A 22,380-nucleotide genomic window follows, 5' to 3' on the forward strand; every position below is an offset into this window, starting at 1 on the left:
TTCACTATATTCTGAATCGGCAAGACGAGGAGCCATTAACATGTTGTGCTGTCAATGTGATATGTGTCTTAAGTCTAAAGGAGAAAAGAAAACCAGCATCTGAGTCGCAGGGGGATTAAGGAGGGATGGAAAGGAGCTTTTATCTGTCAGCCCCTCACTTTGCGCCTGGCACCTTGCTAGGCTCTTAACAGGTGTTGTCTTGGTTTACTCCCAGACCAACCCACTGGGATTGGACTAGCTCCACCCTATGGGTGAGGAACAGTAAGTGTGAGTGACTTGTCCAAAGTCACAGATCTGGGAAGTGGCAGAGTCTAAGCGAAGGTTGGCTCTTTCGGATAACCTAGAAGATAGATGAGTGCTCTGGAAATTTCCAGGCTCCTTTCAAATACCTGGACACCCTGGTGGTCCGGAGGTACCAGGTAGTCCTGGACTTCCTGGTGATCCTGTGGGCCCTTGAACACCGGGCAAGCCCTGCTCCCCGGGTGCTCCAGGATGTCCTAAAGAAAGAAGAATCAAACATCTGAGTAATTGTGGATTGGTCTTTGAGGCGGGGCATCTATAAAACCTCCAACTTCAGCACCTGACATTATTTTCTAGTAGTACTTGTTTACTTGTTGAAAAGATAACACTAAGGAAGAATACAAAACACCTTTAATCCTACCACCTTAATACAATTTCTCATGTGTATAACAATGTGCAAATAAGACCCACAAGTTTATATTCTGATTTTTTAAATTAGCATCATATTATAAGTAATTTTCCAAATTTGCTATTATTTTCTTCTTCTTCTTCTCCTCCTCCTCCTCCTTCTTCTTCTTCTTCTTATTATTAAAGTAGGCTCCATGCCCAGCGTGGAGTCCAACACAGGGCTTGAATTCACAACCCTGAGACCAAGACCTGAGCTGAGATCAAGAGTCAAATGTTTAACCAACTGAGCCACCCAGGCACCCCTCTAATTGTTGTTTTGAAATGACCAACTGATAGCTTATTGGGTTAATCTTAATTAAATTAATTAACCTAATTTTCTCTTACTATTAGCCATTCAAGTTATTTCTCTTTGCTGTTATGCATAATGATCTTTATATATTTTTAATCCATTTTTCTCAAATTATTTCCTTAGGAAAAATTCCTAGGCATAGAATTTCTAGGTTATATTTTGGCTCATTTTTATGCATTTTAAGCTGCTGAAGTATTTTAAAGTAAATCACAGGCATCATGGAATTCCATCCCTAAATACCTCAGGAGGTATGCCTGAAAAAACCATTTTTCTACATGGCCAAAATAACATCATCGCAGCCAAGAAAATTAATACCAATTGTTAATATCATCCCGTACTCATTCCATACTTGAGTTCCCCCACTTGGGCCCTTAATGTCCTTCACAGCTGGTTTCTCCACACTGACTCTCATTCCAGAAACACACATTGTATCTGCTGGCTACATCCCTTAAGTCAAAGGAAACAATCTACTACAGTCTCTATCTCAGGACAGAGACTTGCTGACGAGAACAGTTCAGCTGCTGTTTAGTCTTTCAGAATAGACCATTCTGTTCTCGACAGAGGTGGCCAGGTGGTTTGGGTAAGTGCTGCCCGAATGCACACCACTGCGTGTAACTGGTTACAGCAACTGTAAGTGCCTGCCCTGTGCTCACTGGGGACTTGTGAGTTTGTTGGTTTGTTTTCCTGCTAATTCAGTAAGAAGAAAATAACTCAGACTTCCTTTAGTTACATTTCTTTGATTACTACAGAAGATGACTATTTCCCCTTGTTTATTTACAATGTATTACTTTGATACAATTCAGATTTACAGGATAACCCAATAGTCCATACTGAAATTAGCCAGTTGAATCTGCAAATAAAATATATGCCTCTGGATTTACAAACCCGTGGTGGGAGGCACAGGCATTATTTATTAGAACACACATGAAACAAGCCTGTGTTAGTCTATACCTGGTCCCTGATCAGCTTTAAGATCTATGAGCCTCACTGTGTGTTATTTTATTTATCCTGAAAACATTCCTGCAGTAAAGGTACAACAGTGTTATTCTCATTTCCAAATGGAAAGACTGAGGCTTGCCTCCCCAGTTGCACCTGTGTTAAGAACAGAGCTTCTGAGTTAATCTGTGCCGAATTTTCTCGCTGAATTGAATGGGGTGATGGGGGGGTAGAACTAAACCCAGTACAATCATTTCAAATCCCCTGAGACAGGCAGCAGCTCTATGCCTTCTCGTTGGGCTCATTCAAACTCAATCAACGCAGCTTTTCCCAGTCAATGGAACTTGTGTATTTAGGTAAACTCTGTGCTGGTGAATAACATATGATGTAATTTGGAAATTTTAAGCTAAAGCTATGGCATATGAGAAAGGGAACAGATTAAATGGTGATAACTGCAGGACACCAGGGAAATTAGGCTAAGGCAAATTTTCTTGAAAAAGTTAGCCTAAATGTAAAATAACTCAGATTTATAATTTTTCACTTAAAATACTAGGTAATACCAAGGCTTCCATTTTGGACTAGTTTCAGCTTATAAAATCTTACTGTCTTAATGGTTTACATAAAAATATCAGTAAAGGTGGAATTTTCAGTTTACCCCCTGCTTTCAAGGAATCTTATCTGATCCTCAGAACAATCCTATAATTATGCATGGGGCCAGTTTACAGGTGAGGAAACTGAGCTCAAAGATGATAAGCAACCTGCCCAAGACCACATGGACAGTAATAATGGAGACTGACTTTGAACCACTGGTTTCCCTTCTTAAGGCTTCTTTCTCACTCTGGTACTTATTATGAACCCCCATAATGTTAAGCTCAAAACTATTTTCCCCTCCAAATGTACACTTCAGCTGCATACTTTGGTTAAAATACTGTATTATCTATATCTATTTGACCATGTCAGAGGGAAAAGACCAATATGAAAGAGAGTGGGAAAGTTCTTGCCATTGTAATAGCTTGTTTTTCTGTTGGACTTCATTTTAGCAATCTTATGGCATAAAAACAAACAAAAATTTCATATAATAGGGCGCCTGGGTGGCTCAGTTGGTTAAGCGACTGCCTTCAGCTCAGGTCATGATCCTGGAGTCCTGGGATGGAGTCCCACATTGGGCTTCCTGCTCAGCAGGGAGTCTGCTTCTCCCTCTGACCCTCCTCCCTCTCCTGCTGTCTGTTCTCATTCCCTCTCTCAAATAAATAAATAAAATCTTTAAAAAAAAAATTTCAGATAATACTTCTGCTCATATATTCTTTCTGTTGTATGTAATGAAACATGACTAATGTCGAAGACAATTTTAAGATAATGCACAAAACGATGGGCACCTGGGTGGCTCAGTCAGTTGGGTGGCTGACTCTTGATTTCAGCTCAGGTCATGATCTCAGGGTCCTGGGATCCAGCCCCGAGTCAGGCTCCAAGCCCAGTGGGCAGTCTGCCTGAGATTCTCTCTCTCTCCCTCTCCCTCTGCCCCTCCTCCCACTCTCCCTCTGCCCCTCCTCCCACTCTCCCTCTCTCTCTCAAATACATAAATTTAAAAAATGCACAAAACTATTAATAGGAGATATTTTAACTTACAAGGGACGTATCGAAACCTATCCACTACCAGCTGAATGAGATCGTGCATACTTCCTTCACCTATCATTTGTGGATGGCATTTGCTCTTTCCATGCAATGAATATTCCTGTGCATGTATCTTTATACATTTGTCTGATAATTGACTTCAGATAAATTCTTACAAGTAAAATTACTAAGCTAAAAGGCATGTATATTTCATCAACGATGGGTCATGTACTGTAGCCCAGCCACAGCCTTGAGCGGAAGGCAAAAGATCACAGGTACATCGTAATCCGTTCTGAGGGATTACATGTCAATCATCACTGATAAAGTACCGTTTTGAATAATTTAGATTCATTGTTGGTGGCGAAATTTTACTTTTTTTTTTTTTTGGTTTGGTTTTTAGTAAATTAGATATTTAGTAAACGAGATATTCAAAGATAGCTCAACGATGGCACTCCTCACTGGCATTCACATATGATTTTCTGAGTAGGAAAGAAAGGGCAGGAATGACAACCTGAGGCTGTGGTCAGTGCGAATGGTTACTGCCAATGTATCATTTATAATTCTAGAGATTGTGAAATAGTTCAGCTTTTGGTTGCTTGCCGTAATCATTTCTGACCATGTCAAAATCTGGGCATGCCAAGGGGAGTGGATTGTTATGTCAACATCACAGGTCATGTGAGCCATGGTGGAAAAAGCCTGAGAATCCCTGGGATATAATCCTGATGTCCTTCTGGGCCAAGGATGTGGTGGCAGCATTTATACATAATCCTTCAGGATGTACCTTAGTGTGTAAAGGGGGGAAGAAAATACCGATAGAAGTATTGCCAGCTAGGAGTATAAAGTAATTGCTCTATTTTTCAAACTAAATTTATTCTGTTTTGTTTTGTTTGCTTGCTTTTTAAGTAGGCTCCATGCCCAATGTGGAGCCCAACATGGAGCCCAGCATGGAGCCCAAGTTCATGACCCTGAGCTGAAGACCTGGGTGAGACCAAGACGCAGACGCTCAACTGACTGAGCCATCCAGTCGCCCCTATTCGTTTTTGTTTTAATAAGAAAAACATGTGGCTATACCTGGACATCCAAGGCTACCTGGTTCACCCTTTGGACCAGGTGAGCCAAACTGACTTGCAGGGTCACCTTTGTCTCCTGTAAGTGATAAAATGCACATAACATTATTTAAGATAATTTAATTTTGTTTCATACACATGACTTAATAACTGTCATATTTGTCTTTATAATTTATCTTCAAATATTACAGAAGAGTTTTTGAAAAAATGCTTTTTTTCTATATAAAAACAAATGGAAACATAGAGGCAAGATGTGATCTAAACACACACACACACCATTTTTATAGTTCATAACAATCATAAGAAACTACAGATCTTAATAAGTTTGAGTTTTTAAGTTCCCAAAAATAGTTTCAAATTTAGGTATCTATTTAACAGATTATTTGGTACTGATTGACTATATTCTTATATGGTGTTTTAGAAACAAAAAGCAGAAATTGCCCCTGTTTTAGCTGCTGTAATCACATTTTATGCTCTCTGCAAGGAAGTTCAACTCAGCGTCCTTGTAAAAACAAAATTAAAAGGCACACTTTATTGATGACTTCACAAGAGACCACACATTCGCAGGCCACGGCAGGCAATGGTTCCCACGGTACCACAGGGCTGTGCCACACTGGGGCTATGCTCTTCCCGACACAGGGCTTCTAGCTGGGGGCCAGTTATAAACGGAGGTCTCAGAATGGTGTGGCAGGGACGGGCAAGGCAACAGATGGGGTTATAAGAGAGAGTAAGAGTCAATTAGGTATGATTTATAATATCTTCCTACCCACACCCCTTTCAAAGGGGTCCCACCCACATCTGTGGAAGTTTCTCTTCCACCTGACCCTGCTCATAGTTGTGGCTTTGAGGGATAGAAATCTGGTCCATCTCGGGTCAGTGAGTCTTTCCTTGAGAAGTTGGGATAAAAAGCAAGAGTTTGAGGTCATTGGTTATTGAGGCAGCGACCAAAAGGATCATCACGATGTCATTAGCATGATGCTTCAATGCAGAGCATGTTTGCAATCCAGACATATCCAGAAAGATCCAGAAAGGATACTGGTGATGAAGTCAGTTGGCAGGTAAGTAAAAGCCAGCCCATAAAGAAAAACAGAACGGTCTCAAGAGAGAAACCATGGGTTGCCTAAGGGCTGGGTTTCATTAGCCTTATGGTGGGCTTCATGAGACCACTTTTACTCCAGGGACCACAAGTGCATTTCAGTTCCTTGCAAACATGGCCAGATACAAGAATTAAGAACATAAGAAGAAGTAGGCTTGTACTTTGAGAGAGGCAAAGGGACTATAATAAATGCATAGGGAATTAGAAGAGGACTGAGTTTTAAATCATGAAGCTATAAAATGTCAACTCAAATATGAGAACTTCCCTACTTGTAACTATTTCTGAGGAAAATATATCGATTATTCCTTCTGAAAAAATAAGTTGCACAGTTCATTTTTTCTTATAGCAGTTATCCTATTACTTATGGAGTGTCTCTCAAAATGCAAAGCATTTTGTGGTAAGGGAGGAGATTTTTAGGTGGTTCATTAATTACTCTTTTATAGTTCATTGTACTTTTTTTTAAAGATTTTATTTTTAAGTAATCTCTACACCCAACATGGGGCTTAAACTTACAACCCTGAGATCAAGAGTCGCATGCTATTCTGACTGAGCCAACCAGGTGCCCCTACTCCTTTATATTTTAAAGTTATTCATTTTCATCCGTATAAAGTAAAACATAACTGCTCATCAAACCTGTGAATTCACAGATAGTGAGGTTAAAGCTAAGGTTAAAACAGTGAATCATATTTAAATAGATTTAAAGAAAAATATTAACCCACTGGTATACAAGGACAGTAACAATGTTAAAGAGTTTACATAAGGGGCTCCTCCTGGGTGGCTCAGTGGTTAAGCGTCTGCCTTCGGCTCAGGTCATGATCCCAGGGTCCTGGGATCGAGCCCCACATCGGGCTCCCTGCTCAGTGGGGAGCCTGCTTCTCCCTCTCCCACTCTCCCTGCTTGTGTTCCCTCTCTCACTGTGTCTCTCTCTGTCAAATAAATAAATGAAATCTTAAAAAAAAAAAAAAAGTTTACGTAAACATCACAATTTAAGATATCCTGATTTTTGTTTGCTTGTTTGTCTGAATAAAAGTTAAATGAAACCTCTAAGAATATTTTTATCCACAGGTAACTTTGTGTTTCTGTTTCCCTACAAATCTGATTAAGGTAGAATGTCAGCTGTGTTATGAGGCAGCATTGTTTTTGGCACAAGGTAAACCAAGACTATGAAGCCAAACCTAACCTGTAGCTTTCTGTAAATAACTTCTTAATGAAACACAGCCACACCCCTTGTTTGCATATTGTCTGGCTGCTTTCTTGCACAGTTGAGTAGCTGCAATAGAGCCCACAGAGCTGAAAATATCTGTGATCTGACCCCTTGAAAAAACACACTTGCTGACCCTTGGCTTACGGTAAAAATAACCCAACTGAAAATTAAATGTGGCCCAGAAATTCTTAAGTGATGTATTAACACCTGGAGGGAAGTCATGGCTCTGGCCTTCTCTGTGTCCTGTGACTCTTGTCACTGGGAACCTAAAAGCCCTATCTACAGAGTCTTTAGAAGAGACATTATCTCCTATGGGGCAGGAGGCTTCCAAGCCAAGGTAGACGCTGCCCACAATGTGGATCTGGTCTCCTTGTACTTGAGCTGCCACATGGGGAGCTTCAGTCACCACACAGACTGCTCAAGGACCCCCACTGAGGAGAAAGACCTCTGTGCTCGCAAGCATGCTGTTCTCTACCTGCTACCCTCGGATCTGAATGACAAACGTGGATGATTTGGGTCTTGAGTGTTTGACTGTCTAACAGAGTCTAAGAAGAACCCCTTGGCTAGTACCCAAAATATATCAAGAACTTACAAAACCCCCATAATGAATAATTCATTAGAATCCAAAATATATCAAAACCCTTACAATGCCCCCCAAAACGAATAATCCAATTTAAAAATGGGAAGAAGACAAGAACAGACATTTTTCCAAAGAAGACATCCAGGCAGCCAACAGATACATGAAAAGATGCTCAACATCACTCATCATCAGGGAAATGCAAATCAAAACTACAATGAGATGTCACCTCGCACCTGTCAGAATGGCTAAAATGAACAAGTCAGGAAATGACAGATGTTGGCGGGGATGTGGAGAAAGGGGAACCCTCTTACACTCTTGGTGGGAATGCAAACTGGTGCAGCCACTCTGGAAAACAGTATGGAGGTTCCTCAAAAAGTTAAAAATAGAACTACCCTATGATCCAGCAATCACACTACTAGGTATTTACCCCCAAAATACACTACTAATTCAAAGGGATACATGCAACCCGATGTTTATAGCAGCATTATCTACAATAACCAAACTATGGAAACAGTCCAAGCATCTAGCATTTCATAAATGGATAAAGAAGATGTGGTATATATATATATACAATGGAATATTATTCAGCCATAAAAAGAATGAAATCTTGCCATTTGCAATGACGTGGATGGAGCTAGAGGATATTATGCTAAGTGAAATAAGTCAGTCAGAGAAAGACAAACACCATATGATTTCACTTATATGTGGAATTTAAGAAACAAATGAGCAAAGGGGAAAAAGAGAGAGAAGGGGGGCAAACCAAGAAACAGCATCTTACCTATAGAGAACAATCTGCTGGTTACCAGAAAGGAGGTGGGTGGGAGGATGGGTGAAAAAGGTAATGGGGATGAAGGAGGGCACTTGTGACGAGCACCGGGTGATGTATGGAAGTGTTGAATCACTATATTATACATCTGAAGCTAATATTACACTATATGTTAACTAACTGGAATTTAAATAAAAACTTAAAAAATAAAAAGTAAAAAAGAAGCCCTTTGATGTTGCAGTTTGTTGGATATACTTTAATTTTCATACCAAATGTGCATGCTCACAATATTACAGACATGAACTTGGTGGATGGCTGCTGTATGTCCAAAGCATACCTTTAGGTCCTCTCATTCCATCAATTCCTGAACGTCCGGGGGACCCTGGAGAACCTGGCTCACCCTGACAGTGTAACAAAAGACTTTAATTTGGTTTCAAATACAAATGACAAATTCATAACATTATCCAGTTATAATCTTCCATAACCCATTTCCATATGTTTGCAGTGGTAAAGAAAATCAGAAATGCATTGCAGCATACTAATACATGTGTCTAGCTTTTTAAAAGTGACTAAAACTCCAGAATTAGAGGTACCAACAGGTAGCATGATTACAAAACAGTAAATGTATCACATAATTTGAATTTTAAGATTTGATTGAGCAAATTAATACCAAATAAAATATTGTTAGAAGACTTTTTTTTTTTACCAAAAACTTGAAAAATCTATTTGATTCCAAAAGATGGGTAGCAAATTATATCCATCTTCTAGAAGTTGTGATGTAGTCTATGACACATATTGTACCTCCTGGCTTCTCAGTGGGGGTATTTTACTCATGGTTTTGAAGACCAAATATATTTACAGCAAAATCTGTGATATCTGCAACCAGACAGGAAGGTTTAGACACTGGAATTTGGGTTATTTTTCAGAGGATTCTTTACTCTGATAAACCAGTAGTCACGAGGAAAGTTTCTGTGGAGCTGTTTAAACTAGGCTTGGGGGGGTAGGGTAGTACATGGAGTAAGTGACTCTGTCATCTGTCATGGGAAAACAGGCATGAGCCCTGCTTAGAAATTATAGTCACATCATGGCCTTCCAGAAGCTTCCATTCTTTTCGCTTACATTCTAAAAGCCAGTCAAAGAGCAATGATGTACATTGGCAAATTATGACTCCTATGGGCATCCGAGAGCAAAAGGGTTGTATTATTTCTGTCCTCCCCAACCAAAGCCACTTACCTGGTCACCTGGAAATCCCGGAAAACCAATAATCCCTCTTGGCCCAGGGGAGCCTGGGGGGCCTGGGGAGCCGGGAAGCCCTGGCTGCCCAGTTCTACCAGGCTCCCCTCTGTGAAATCCGGCTGCTCCGTGTCTTCCTGGCTCTCCTTTCCTCCCCTGCATCCCAGGATCGCCTTTATCACCTGGTGGGGTTACAAGTATGACAAACCTCTTCAAGGAAATCCTGGGTGGAGCAGTCGTGAGGCTGAGAGTTTGGGTCCTCTATTTAGGAGATGAAGCCCAAGGTTTTGGGGAGTCCTGGTTCCTGCCCTAAGCCCCATCGTGATGGTTTTGGGCTTCAGTGACCTCACTGGGAAAGAAGCGCCCATGAATTGACTCAGGGAGGAATGAAGGGACTCCAAGGGAGGAATGAGCCTGCAGGGTCATCCATCTGCTTTGTCACACATTCATCTCACAAATGAAGAACTTACCTAGCTCAGTTAAAAAACAGTCGCCCCCTAACAACTAGTTAAGGAGAGAGCCAAGACAAGAGCCCGGGCCTCACGCAGATTAACCTGAACTTGGGGGGCAGGAGAATACAAATGTGGTGCCCAAAATCCTTGCCATATGCTGTTTCTGGGGAGCACAGGCATTGGGGTGCTTGTTAGAAAGGAAGAGTGGGGCCTGCCCCAGATGTGCCAATCCAGAATCTGCATTTCCACAAGAGCCCCAGGGGTTCGTGGGCATGCTGAAGATGGAGAAGCATGGGTCAAAACGACCTGGACAGTCATCACTGTGTTACTTGTTTTAATACCAGTCACCACAACTGGGGGTACTGGGAAGCTGGAACTGGTATTAGATGTACAATCTTAGGACTGATCCTAGTTTGGAATATCCAGACCTATACATACGTATGAACTTTAACTAAGTTCTGGCATGGAAAAGCCAAAGAAAAATGCAACATGAGGTTAATCTGTGTATATTTGTATCTAAAAAAAGTGACCTTGGGGTGCCTGGGTGGCTCAGTTGTTAAGCGTCTGCCTTCAGCTCAGGTCATGATCCCAGGGTCCTGGGATCGAGCCCTGCAACGGGCTCCCTGCTCCGCGGGAAGCCTGCTTCTCCCTCTCCCACTCCCCCTGCTTGTGTTCTCTCTCTCGCTGTGTCTCTCTCTGTCAAATAAATAAATAAAATCTTAAAATAAAATAAAATAAAATAAAATAATTTAAAAAGTGACCTTCTCCAATCTCAGCATTATTAGGAAAGCTGCCGCTTATGCATGCTTCTTTGAATGATCTAGAAAGGCCAACTCATTTGATACAGTTAAAAAGAATGAGCTTTTACCTACCTTCTTCTCCTGGGAATCCACCATCTCCTGGAGGTCCGGGTTCCCCAGTTTTCCCCTTTTGGGAAATGATAGCCATCTCTCCTTCATCTCCTGGGGGTCCTCTCTCCCCTTCAGATATTAATTATGAAAGAGAAGAACAAACAGAAGCACCACACACGTGATTTTTCTGTTACGACACTTCAGGTCCAGTTTGCAAATCCACATTTCATTTCCTAAACCATATTTATGTTTACAGCTTGCACAATATCACAATGGATTTCCCAAAGGAAGGGCCGCACCTTTTTACATCCCCCTCCCAGTGTGTCCAGCAACAGGGTCTGGGGTACAGGCAGTGATCAGTGGATACTTGCTAAATTCAGCCAAATGGGTCTCCAAGTCTTAGGTGAAAACAGATAAGCTTGAAAAGTTCCAAATCTGAAATATGTCTCTTCATCCAGTAAAACGTGAACTGCCCATCTCATATTTTACAGTTCCCTGCCTTTCCCTTCCTAGCCACCCTCTATTATTTTCCTTACATTAAAAGAACACTTATTTCAACTTGCTTCTCCACATAGAGAATTCTGAAAGGTAGGACGAATATACGGTATTTCTACCTGATTTTCATAAACATTGTCCAGTTGTAGAAAGAAGTGTGCTCAAGTGGGCTCATACCAGCATGGTGAGAGCCAATTACTAACAAGCCAAGAATTTTGTAAACCAGTTATTAAAGTGCTGGCAGCTTTAAATCAGCCACGGTGGGAGTATTTCTACCACGGGAGCAAACACCAATCAGGGCATTTTTTTTAAAAGTTTTTATTTAAATTCCAGTTAGTTAACATACAGTGTAATATCAGTTTCTTAAATTTGTTTTATTTTGGAGACCATAATAGCATAGCAAACATCACTTTCTAAGCTAGCTAAGAGTGACTCTGATCCCTTGATTCTTTTATAAAAAAATTTACAGGCTAGTAAAACAAAAATAAGAGTAGAATCAATCCCCTAAGAAGTAAAAGTAATTTAAATTATATAGGAGGCTATTTACCCAAAGGGCTTTAAGGACAAAAAGACTTGTTTCTCAAATTGTCAAGCATTCATTCTCAAAACTGGAAATGAGATTTTACCTTCACTCACTATGGCCTCCTAGCTAAGTGGTAAAAGTAAATATGTAACAGGGATGGACACAGAACATTTACACCAGTAATCTAGAAATTTTTATTTTTTAATAGTAAGGACAACTATTATTTTAAGATTTTATTTATTTGAAAACTTTCATTTTTTTAAAGATCTATTATTTATTTTAGAGAGAGAGAGAGAGCATGAGCAGGCAGAGGGGCAGAGGGAGAGGGAGAGAATCTCAAACAGGACCCCCTTACCCCTCACTGAACCTGGAGCCTGACACAGGGCTGGGTCTCAGGACCCCGAGATCATGACCTAAGCCAAAATCAAGAGTCGGACACTTAACCGACTGAGCCACCAGGGTGCCCTGAAAACTCTTCCTTTAAAGGAAGCTGGGGAGGCGTAACTCATGGCTCAGATGAAAGCGGACTTACTCTATTTCAGAGGTCAGCAAGTTACAACCTGAGAGCCAAATCCCACCTGTGACCAGTTTACGTATAATCCGTGAGCTACGGTTTTTACATGTTTAAATTATTAGGGGATGGAACTCAAAATGGGAATAAATAACATTTTGTGGCATGTGAAATAAATGAAGCTCAAATTTCAGTGTCCATGAAGAAAATTCGATTGGAACGTAAGTTATGTTAGCATGTTTCCATGCAATGTCTGCCTGCTTCCAGGCTGCAGAAGCTGAGCTGAATGGTTTCAACAGGGACCACAGGGGCCTGTAATATTTACTATCTGGCTCTTTACCAAAAAAAAGTATTTTTTTTTTTTACAAAAAAAAAAAAGAAAGAAAAGATCGAAACAGAGACTGGGGCCTCACCCCCTTCCCAACTGGTGAGAAGGTTCTTTTCAACCCAATAGCCATATATCAAAGCACTTGTTATCTTTTCTATTAATAGAGCAATTCATTTATCAGTTATATGCAATAAGACTGAAAGGTTGGAAAATGAATTTGGTTTAAGATTCTAAAACAAACACCAGCAATCCAAAAGGAAGAGGAATCCAAGCTGCAGGATAGTCCCATTTATTTTTCAAAGACCATCTCTATACGTTCTGATCAAATACCAAAACCACCAATGTGGCATCATCGTGCTGTCAAGTGCATTTACCTTTGGCACCTTTCACCCCACGGTCTCCGAGGAAGCCAGGCCGACCGTCTTCTCCCGGGTCCCCCTTACGGCCAGCACGTCCCTCGGGGCCAGGCTTTCCTCTTTGCCCCGGAAAACCGGGGAAGCCAGGCAGCCCCTGGGATCCTGATGAAATGAGAACACGAATTTGTAGAAAGACATTTTAAAGGCTAGCATGCTTCCTAGGTTTGCGTTCCTTGTCGTCGGCACGGAGATTTGCCCTCCCTCGGACCTCAGTTTGTACCGAAGGTGAACGACCACTATCAGCCCCACCACATGTATTGGCTGTGCTCGCCTACTCAGCTTTCCACCCCATAGGGCTGAAGTGGGAGCCTTTATGTTTCTAAGTCCTGATCTCATGACGCTTTAAGATGTGGCGGGGGGGATGTGGGGCTGGCGAGTGGGGGCTCATCCGATGTGGAAGTACATTAGCCCTGACCCAACACCTGATGTGCTCTACCTAGTGTGTTGTGGGTTCTGTGGGCTTAATCTCCCTACCCACCTTGTCCCATTTACATATGCCAAAACATTCTGCCACTGGAAATAAAAATATAGGGGATAAGAAGAAGGGAGCTGTCACTAAGAGAAGGACAATATCAGGCTGAAATAACAGTAATTCAATAGTATGATCATATGTAATAGTCTTCACTTGGCAGTGGATTTCAAGTTTATAAAATAGGGGTAAATAATGGAAAAGTGCTACCCACCCTTTGGGCCTGGAAGACCAGGCAGTCCATCATCCCCTGAAGGGCCTGGGACACCTGGGAGTCCTAAGGGACCATGTGCCCCTGGCCGTCCTGGAACTCCTGGGAGGCCCTTCATTCCAGATGGACCAGGAGGCCCCATATCCCCTCGCTGTCCTTTCCAACCTGGGGCACCTGAGAAAAAACACAAGGACAACAACATGTGAAGACCGAACACTGGCTTCACACACGGGCAGGAAAAAAAGTTCCCGATAGCTTAAATTGTGTATCCGTTCCTATGAAACAAACAATGTTTATCAGCTAAACCACAGTGGCAATTCTCCATCAGTCTCAGAACGTCTTTTTCTGGCTGCTATAAAAGGAAAGGCAGATTACTTGAATAAATATTTCCCAGTAGAGATACACGAATACTATAAAGAGCATTTTAAAAATGGAAAATGGGGAAGGGTGAAGAACAAAAACATTATTTGTATTTACTCTTGAAACCAATGGAAGTAAACTTTCCAGATGTTTCCTGCAGCTCTGGCCAAGTAAACTTGGTCAGATTGTTCACCAGAGAACTGTAGAAATCACAGCAACATCATCTACTTTTTACTGATGCTAGAAATAAAGCTGTAGTGGCAGGGTTTGCCCCAATCTCATTTTGATCCATTCAGAGGGCATCTTGCTGCCATTTTTGGATAAATGCAATAGGATTTAAATAATAGGTGACAAACCAAATGGTGAAATGAAGATCACACTGGAAACAGCCCTCTAGCACCTTGGGTTGAGACACACTTCTTCCTGGGTCTCTTGAGCCCCTACGTGTCTTGCTGGGTGCACCAAAAATACAAGGTCCTGGCCGCTCTTTATGGGCTAGAACTGGGCTAGCTCTCAAGCTTGCGTGTGTTGCCCACGGATGACACAGCACCTGCCCCAGCATAAGGAGCAGGCTGTCCTGCCCGCGGCTAGGAAGCAGCAGCTCCCCAGGCTCCGTGCTCCCTGCAGATCCTGGGACCCACTGTGCATGCAATGCAACATCTCCAAGCCCCACTTCGGTGTCCCCGTGAGACTAGGGTGACAAGGGGAAATGACCCGAACCACCAGGAAGCGCATGCCACTTGCCATTCTAAACAGATTTTTTTTTTTTAAGATTTTATTTATTTATTTGACAGGGAGAGACACAGCGAGAGAGGAAACACAAGCAGGGGGAGCGGGAGAGAGAGAGAAGCAGGCTTCCTGCGGAGCAGGGAGCCTGATGCAGGGCTCAATCCCAGGACGCTGGGATCATGACCTGAGCCGAAGGCAGACGCTTAACGACTGAGCCACCCAGGTGCCCCGCCATTCTAGAACAGGAAAGTCCTTCATCTCTGCTGCAGGGTCTTGGTTGTGCTGGTCCGTAAAAGAGCAGCAGGTGGGCTCATTCCTCCGGAAGTAGGGTCAAGTCCCAGACTCTTCACAGGGCTTGGTGCATGCTCACACTTACCTGGCTGGCCTGGAGCCCCAGGGACTCCCGGTGGTCCTGCTATCCCTGGGGCGCCTCCTTTGCAGGACTGACCAGGTGGACCTGGGATTCCTGGAAACCCAGCACTTCCCTCTGTGCCTCTGGGGCCTTTGAGACCTGGGAATCCCGGCCTGCCAGCTGGCCCTGAAATGATACAATGCACTCCTGACACTCTTGGTATGAAACTAGGGAGTCAGCCTGCCGCAACAGGGGCATGCATAGCAATACCAGAAACAAGCATTTCCATCCAGCTCAGGGCTCAAACGAGTGAAGTTTCTCAAAGGATTTTCTTATCCTGGATGGTAGTGAGTTCCAAATGAATGGGAAAACCATGCATTACTAATAGAGTTACTTGTTATGGTTACGTAGGCAACAAAGAAGTTGCTTGGGCAAATTTAAACACCATGAAGTTCTTCTTGATTTTAATTAACCTCTCACATTACACCAAATCTCCACAGTGCTTACACACCCAGTTTGCAGTTTATGGATGTGCTTTTTGTAAGCTATTTCATCCCTTAAACTCTTAAATTTCTATATATTGGAAAGGCAGAGTAATAATTTTCAGGAAAGAAAATCAATCCCCCCACCATCCCATGCCCTAACCTAAAAATCTATTCTATTTTTCCACGTTTTCAATATACTTCTGTTCATAAGTTTACATCTTTTAAGTAGTAATCACAGCGCATAATTGTTGGATTATTTCACATCACATATTAATCTGCAAATGTTTTCAATTTTGTTATAATCTTTATAATTTTAGTTGAGATAACTTTAGTTGAAAATAGCTGAATGGTATTCCTTTGAGTGTGTGTGTGTGTATTACTTAACTCTATTGTTCCCATTTGTTCATCTACTGTGGATAATACAAGAGTATTTTCACAATAACCTTTATTTTCTGCTGAACACTTTCCTTAGATACATTGTCATAAGTGAGAGAGTAGGATTACTAAGTCAAAATATTTTTCATTGACTCACAGAATGTATTCTCCTGTTACTTTCCAACTAATTGGGGTTTTGTATATGAATATTTTGACTTACCAACTACAGAGTAAGTAAGCTCCCTGGTGACAGAGAAAGTGACTTAATCCCCTGCCCTCCATTTCCCTGTACTATGATACTATTGTGGATACCTAATAAATACTGGCCCATCTACTGTTCGAAAAGAACCAGAACAGTGTTTGTAAAAGTCTGGTCTGGGGTCCACTCTTGGTCACCATCACCCAAGGGGCTGGACTGCTGGGACCCAGCCAATTCTGATGTAATGAATCAAAATTCCTGAGACTGGGGCCCCAAAGATGATGATTTTAAGGATCCTTACCCAGGGTTACTGTTAAATACATTAAAGACTTGTACTGAGGATCCTGAGGAATCCTTAGTGATTTTGGAAACAGACGTAAGTCAGTGCCAGGACCATCCTCCCACCTTCCTCACCTGCTGCCCCTGCTGGAATGAAAGTGCCTCCATCCTGTCACCTGTCCAAATAACACAGTGTGCCTGCCAGGGCCCAGCCCACAGCCAGCCTCCCTGAACACCATCGCACACTGCTCTGCCCCCCTGAGCTGCCCCTCTTGCAGCCTGTCTTCTTTCAACCTGGCCTTGGCAGTGGGCAGGTGACCCGGTGCCTGCTCCTTGGGCGTTTACAGTGCTCACACGCTATCCTGAGTCCGAAGCAGACAGATGTCCAGTAGCTGCTGAATCAACCCGAATGGACTGAGCCACAGTGAGCTGCCCTGAATTTGAAAACAACCCATAAAATATAAAGACAACGCTACAGATGCAAGTTCCTTGAAATGTGACCAGTGCTCATTTAGAAGGGAAGATGCTTAGGGGGGAAATCTTGCATTCTAGATTTCTATGGCTAGATAGTCTAAATACTCTTCAATGACCTGTTCCAGAGCTGAGCCAGCTTTATGGACCACAGGGACAGAGCGGCCCTCATACCTGAAAAGCCTGGACGTCCCGGGTCACCTCTGTGTCCTTTTGACCCTGGCACTCCTGAAAGACCTCTCTTGCCTGGGGCACCTGGTTGGCCATAGGCAGTGTCTCCCATGACTCCTTTCTGACCATTTGCTCCACGAGAACCAGGTGAGCCTGGGGGCCCGAGAACGGAGGACCCCTTTCCACCTCCAAAACCTGGATCGCCCATGTCACCACGAAACCCTATTGAACAGAATAGTTTAAATTTTTAAATGTACAAATATAGAACCAATACAAATGGAAGGCTACTACTTTGATAAAAACACATTTTTTAAAAATACAAGAGTATTAACTAAAATTAAGAATAACTTACTAGGCAATGTTGCTTTGCCACCTTTTGTAAGAAAATACATTGTGATTTTGTATCTCCTAGAAGCCAACGATGTTTCCCTCATTGCTTTCATTCACTGACAGTCTGTCTGGACTGAGCAGTTTCTATCAAATAACAGACCAATAATAGGCTGGAACTCATGCTTCAGGTGGAAGGAGCCCTGAGAATTTACAAAATTACCAGCACCTAAAAGTTATCAAAACATAGCTAAGAGCTTAAGGTTTCAAGAAAAAACATCCCCGCCCCCATTATGTAGGGCTCCCTGGGCCGTCTGCTTACTAAGCTCATTGAGTGTAGGAGGCATATACACATTCTTAAATGAAAAACACTTATTTACCAGGTGGACCAGGTATTTCTGATATTCCTGGTTTGCCACGCTGACCTTTTTGCCCATCCAAACACCTCAACCCCGGAGTGCCCCGAGGACCTGGAAATCCCTTTGGTCCTAAATAATAATAACAAAACACAGGCTCAATAAAACACAAATCAAATGAGAACAAAATCAAGTGATTTAAAAAGAATCTACACTGTCCTTTTCAGAGTATTTCTACTTTATGTAAGTAAGAGAGTGATTTTGTTAAAGCACTTTCTCAGAAGCCATACTTTAAAGGATTCTCCCTGAAAGCCTTTGAGACATATATCACCACTCCGATGAATCTTTTGGTGCCTTCCCTTGCTCCGTCTCAACACAAATATTCGAGCAAACCTCCTCCTTGTAGGAGGAAGGAGACGGCAGCCAGCGTGTGGCCTGCTAAGAAACCACCAGGATAAAGGCCAAAATCTATTTCCCTGCACCTTACTATATTGCCCTCAAAGGAAGTATAGGCTAGAAGCACCTGCAAAAGGAATCGAGATTTTTTTTTTTTTTAAACGTTCTGTGATTTCTTGCTGGAAGTTCTCTCAGCTAAAATAACTTTAAAGGAAGTGTAACCGCCAAGTTAAAATTTGAGTGTTCACATCCCTTGAGGCTTGGAAAGAAGAATAGAGTAAAACTTACAATCACTAAGCACATTATCATTTTTCACTCTTGGGGCATAAGAAAAGAAAGAAGGTACAGTTTTAAAATTCTCAAAGGGCAGACATTTCTACTGATATGTGATCACATCAAGGTAAATTTTGCTGCGTAGAAATTAAAAAAATAAATCAAACAACCCCACCTAGAGTATGTCCAAACCAGTAGACTTGAGCCCCAGTGTGACTTACCACAAATGCTGTTTTCCCAGAGTCCCTCAAAACCTGATGATAATTATCCTCACTAGTTGCCAGATGATTAACTATCGGTTCATCTGTCACCAGTTCCTTTACTCTGGGGAATGTGTAAAACAGCAATTTCTCATTGATCCTACCTGGAGGCCCATCAAATCCTGGGGGCCCTGGCCTCCCAGGGTAAGTGACGTTACAAGAAATTGTATCGCCTGGAATGAAAACAAACAAACAAACAAAGCGGCATTCACACAACCAATAACCCCACGTAAAGTGAATCTCAATGATAACTCAATCAAGATATTTTTTCATATAGTATATGTGGATTTCAAGGGAAAAGAAGACTCCCAAGTGTTCTCAGATCATCTGAACTAGCTTTATTCTGAATTTCTAAAAGATGGGTCCTGAAATCTGAGCTTCAACTGTCAGACAGCTATGAACATAAGGGGAATAAGAAAAATCCCAAGAAGTTTCAGTTTTAATAGCCCAGAAAAAAAAAAATAATGTATTGACAGGCCCAATGACACCCAATACAATGGAATCGGAAGACCTAGCAAATCCTGATGTAGGAGCGACATCGAACAGTGAGCTCAGAGGACTGGACTCCTGGTTTGGGGGTGGGAGGCCTGTGTAGATGAGGACACTCGGTGAGGTATTAATGCCAGTAGCCATTTCCGGAGGGCCTGCCATGGATCTGGGCCTTCACATGTATCGTCTCTTGGTTTTGTTAATGACTCTGCACTGTGGTCGCTGGTGAAGACAGGAAGACTCCAAAGCTTGGGCCTCTTGGTTCCCTCCCCCTTTGAAATGGAATATTTCTCTTTTATAAGAGAACAAATGGATTATAATGTATTGCTTCATATGCTCTCAAATCAAAAATGTATCAACTGAATAAAAATAATGTTAGATTCTGATGGGTCCAGAACCATAACCTTAAGCCTTATTGAGGACCAAATTATTGCCTATGTTTTCAAAGCAAGAACCAATGATACTATCTCAGTTCTAACACCTTCACAATTAATAATGTAGCCCAAGGCATATGTACATATTACAAAGGAAAAAAATCTTAAATAAATCTTTCTGCAGCCTTTCCAAAAGCTTTCCACTCTAATACTGCAAGTCACTTTACTGTTTAAATTCAGATAACTGTCAAATATATTTGAAATCCCTTCTTTGTTTTTCTTCCTAGAAGGCTTACACATGGGTTTTCAAGGACAATGATGTATTTTTAAAATGAAATATTAGTGTTTTTTATTAAGATACACCGCACTGTCTCAAAAGACTGTAAACAAATAGGTATTTTGAATATGTATGTAAATTTAATACAGATTGCACGAGTTGGTACTGAGAAATGAATGAAAGGCAATTTCGGTATGCCAGACAAATACAGCAACAAAGACATTTTAGTATTTTAAGAATTTGTTTTAAATATTGATTGTGCTATAATGTTTTTATTTGTTAGACAACAATCAAGGTTTGAACAGCAGCTAGAAGGAATGTTATTTAGCGGTTCTAGCCATAGCTATAATAACTTTGCCCAGGAGAGAGGATCACTTTAGCTTCCATTATTTCCCTTGCCATTCTGTAACACAAAACATTCAAAATTACCTTTCTGACCCTTCAAGCCCTCGAGGCCCCTCTCGCCAGGGTGGCCTGGAGCTCCTGGTGGCCCTCTCTCTCCTGGTGGGCCGGAAAATCCCAGACCTGGTTGTCCCCTAGGTCCTGCTCTGCCCGGGAGGCCCGGCGGTCCAGGAGACCCTTCATCACCTGGTAAAGCGTCTTCATGATCCCCCTGGGAATGTTTGCATCATGAGTCAGTTAGCAATCTTTGCTAGTCCATGAGTTCAAAGCAGTCATTGTCATAAGCTATAGAAACACATAGAAAAACCTCATAATTCTAGGAGACTCAATAGCAAACATAATTTTAAATGATTAACTCAGCTTCTTATTCATATTTTACATAAATATTTACAAACACTTATATGCTGGTGGGGGGGTTGAGCCTCAAATACAGAAAGCCATGTGTGTGTTATATATTAAATACACTTGAGAAATTTTATGTGAGAACAACTCTCTGATACCAAAGTAATGAAATACAGAAATATATAATTTGAGGGAGGTAGAAGGCTTACAAATTGAACAAATAAGTTCTTATGTATTTGAAATTGTTGTCCTGTATTCTTATGAGGAGACACAGGGATAGACTCTACCACCCTCCACATCTGCAAGCCAAGGGCTGACAAACACTTTCTGCTCCCGCTTAAGAATTTGACCTTTGCTTAACCGTCTAGTTTTGTTCCTCAGGCAACTTCATAAAAGCAGGGTGTCAAGTACATCACAAGGCAGCATTGCTTATGGTAAAATCAATCCCCGCTGCAAAGCTTGCACCTGGTCTGGAAAACTAGAAAGATCTTTGTGGAGCCCTTGTTGGGGCTTCCTCGAGCAGTGGTTCCTGGAACTGGCAAGTTCCCCGTGGGGTCCCCGCAAGCTGTGCTCTGGTGGAGAAGAAGCCTCTCAAGCCCCGGCTGCCACCGCGTCTGCCGCATGTGGGGCTCATCTCATTCACTCCAAAGGAATGAACAGTTTCCAGGACTCTCACGGACAAGGAAGGCCTGCTGCTCTCAGTGGCAGGGAGCATGTCTAACAGAAGCAGCACGTGTGTTGGTGTAAGACAGACTGGGGTTTTCACTCTAGTTTAGCCTACTTGATAGGTAGGTGACCTAGAGTAACATACCCTTAGCCTCCATTTCTGATGGTAAAATCTGGGAGCAAATTGCTCTTCAGAAGACTGATGATATGCACGAAACACCTCGTTCAGTTCTTGTGACATTGCAAGCAATCAAAAATGCCTCATGTACCCAAGATATTTTAAGTTCTTAGCACTGGATCATGTCTCATAGTCTTTTCTTATGACCTGCGTTACCTACACATGGTCTCCACCCAAAACGTGTTTGAAAAATGCAGAAATATCACTTGTCAGTGGGATTTCCCATCAGCCAATATGTAAAAATTCAGGGGATTTGCACTAGTTGACCCTCCCTTGCTTACGACCTCCCCTCATGTGCCTCTTCATCTGGGGACAGAACTGAAGGTCATTTTCAGGACCTGTGTTCTATCCTCCGTCCTATAGAGTTAACTGAACAGGCCTGAGGTCACTGGGGGCTTCGTGGATGTGAGGGCCCCTGAAACAGATACACAACATGAGAATGATACAAAGACCGAAGACAGGACAGGGAGTCTTGCTATATAACTAAACCATTACTCAGGATTTCAGACCATCTGCAATTATGTCACACCTTTTATAACAATCATCTTTTCGTGGCAGTCACTAGAAGGCAACTCTGATTTCTAGCACGTTGGCACTTGACTGCATTATAGTTTTAAATTGAGAACGGGAAAACAGAAGCTTCATGGCCATATAAGAAAAGGAAATTCGGTAGCCAAAGAAGAATGATACATACTGGGGGGCCTGGATCCCCCTTTTTTCCAGGAAGTCCATCCTGACCATGTTGTCCCTCTTGTCCTGGAAATCCTGGGAGCCCATCAAGACCTCTTTCTCCTTTCTGCCCTGGAAACAAAGGCCAAAAGATATTCAAGCCTTCTCAGCAGTGGGTGAAGTAGAAGGAAACACAGGACAAAG

General features: G+C 42.1%; 2 protein-coding genes across 2 annotated transcripts in view; one reads left to right on the forward strand and one right to left on the reverse strand.

The window, feature by feature from the left end:
- RHBDD1 (rhomboid domain containing 1) overlaps positions 1-4,533 on the forward strand; it is a 160,573-nt gene extending 156,040 nt beyond the window's left edge. The window contains exon 7 of the mRNA XM_054505986.2: positions 4,451-4,533. Within this exon, the coding sequence (XP_054361961.1) occupies positions 4,451-4,518 (68 nt within the window). The 3' untranslated portion in view covers positions 4,519-4,533. The remainder of the gene's footprint in view (positions 1-4,450) is intronic.
- The window catches only part of COL4A4 (collagen type IV alpha 4 chain), a 122,272-nt gene that overhangs the window by 27,958 nt on the left and 71,934 nt on the right, over positions 1-22,380 (reverse strand). The window contains exons 25-37 of the mRNA XM_054505988.2: positions 22,202-22,308; positions 20,349-20,532; positions 18,884-18,952; positions 17,875-17,982; positions 17,171-17,389; positions 15,212-15,373; positions 13,750-13,920; positions 13,025-13,168; positions 10,815-10,922; positions 9,491-9,672; positions 8,595-8,658; positions 4,616-4,690; positions 390-497 (exon numbers count right to left, since the gene is read on the reverse strand). Coding sequence (XP_054361963.2) covers positions 390-497; positions 4,616-4,690; positions 8,595-8,658; positions 9,491-9,672; positions 10,815-10,922; positions 13,025-13,168; positions 13,750-13,920; positions 15,212-15,373; positions 17,171-17,389; positions 17,875-17,982; positions 18,884-18,952; positions 20,349-20,532; positions 22,202-22,308 — 1,701 coding nt within the window. The remainder of the gene's footprint in view (positions 1-389; positions 498-4,615; positions 4,691-8,594; positions 8,659-9,490; positions 9,673-10,814; positions 10,923-13,024; positions 13,169-13,749; positions 13,921-15,211; positions 15,374-17,170; positions 17,390-17,874; positions 17,983-18,883; positions 18,953-20,348; positions 20,533-22,201; positions 22,309-22,380) is intronic.

Source organism: Mirounga angustirostris, unplaced genomic scaffold (genome assembly GCF_029215605.1).
Source record: "Mirounga angustirostris isolate CCGP_5_RB_7025 unplaced genomic scaffold, mMirAng1.0.hap1 SCAF_3, whole genome shotgun sequence".
NCBI classification, from domain to species: Eukaryota; Metazoa; Chordata; class Mammalia; order Carnivora; family Phocidae; genus Mirounga; species Mirounga angustirostris.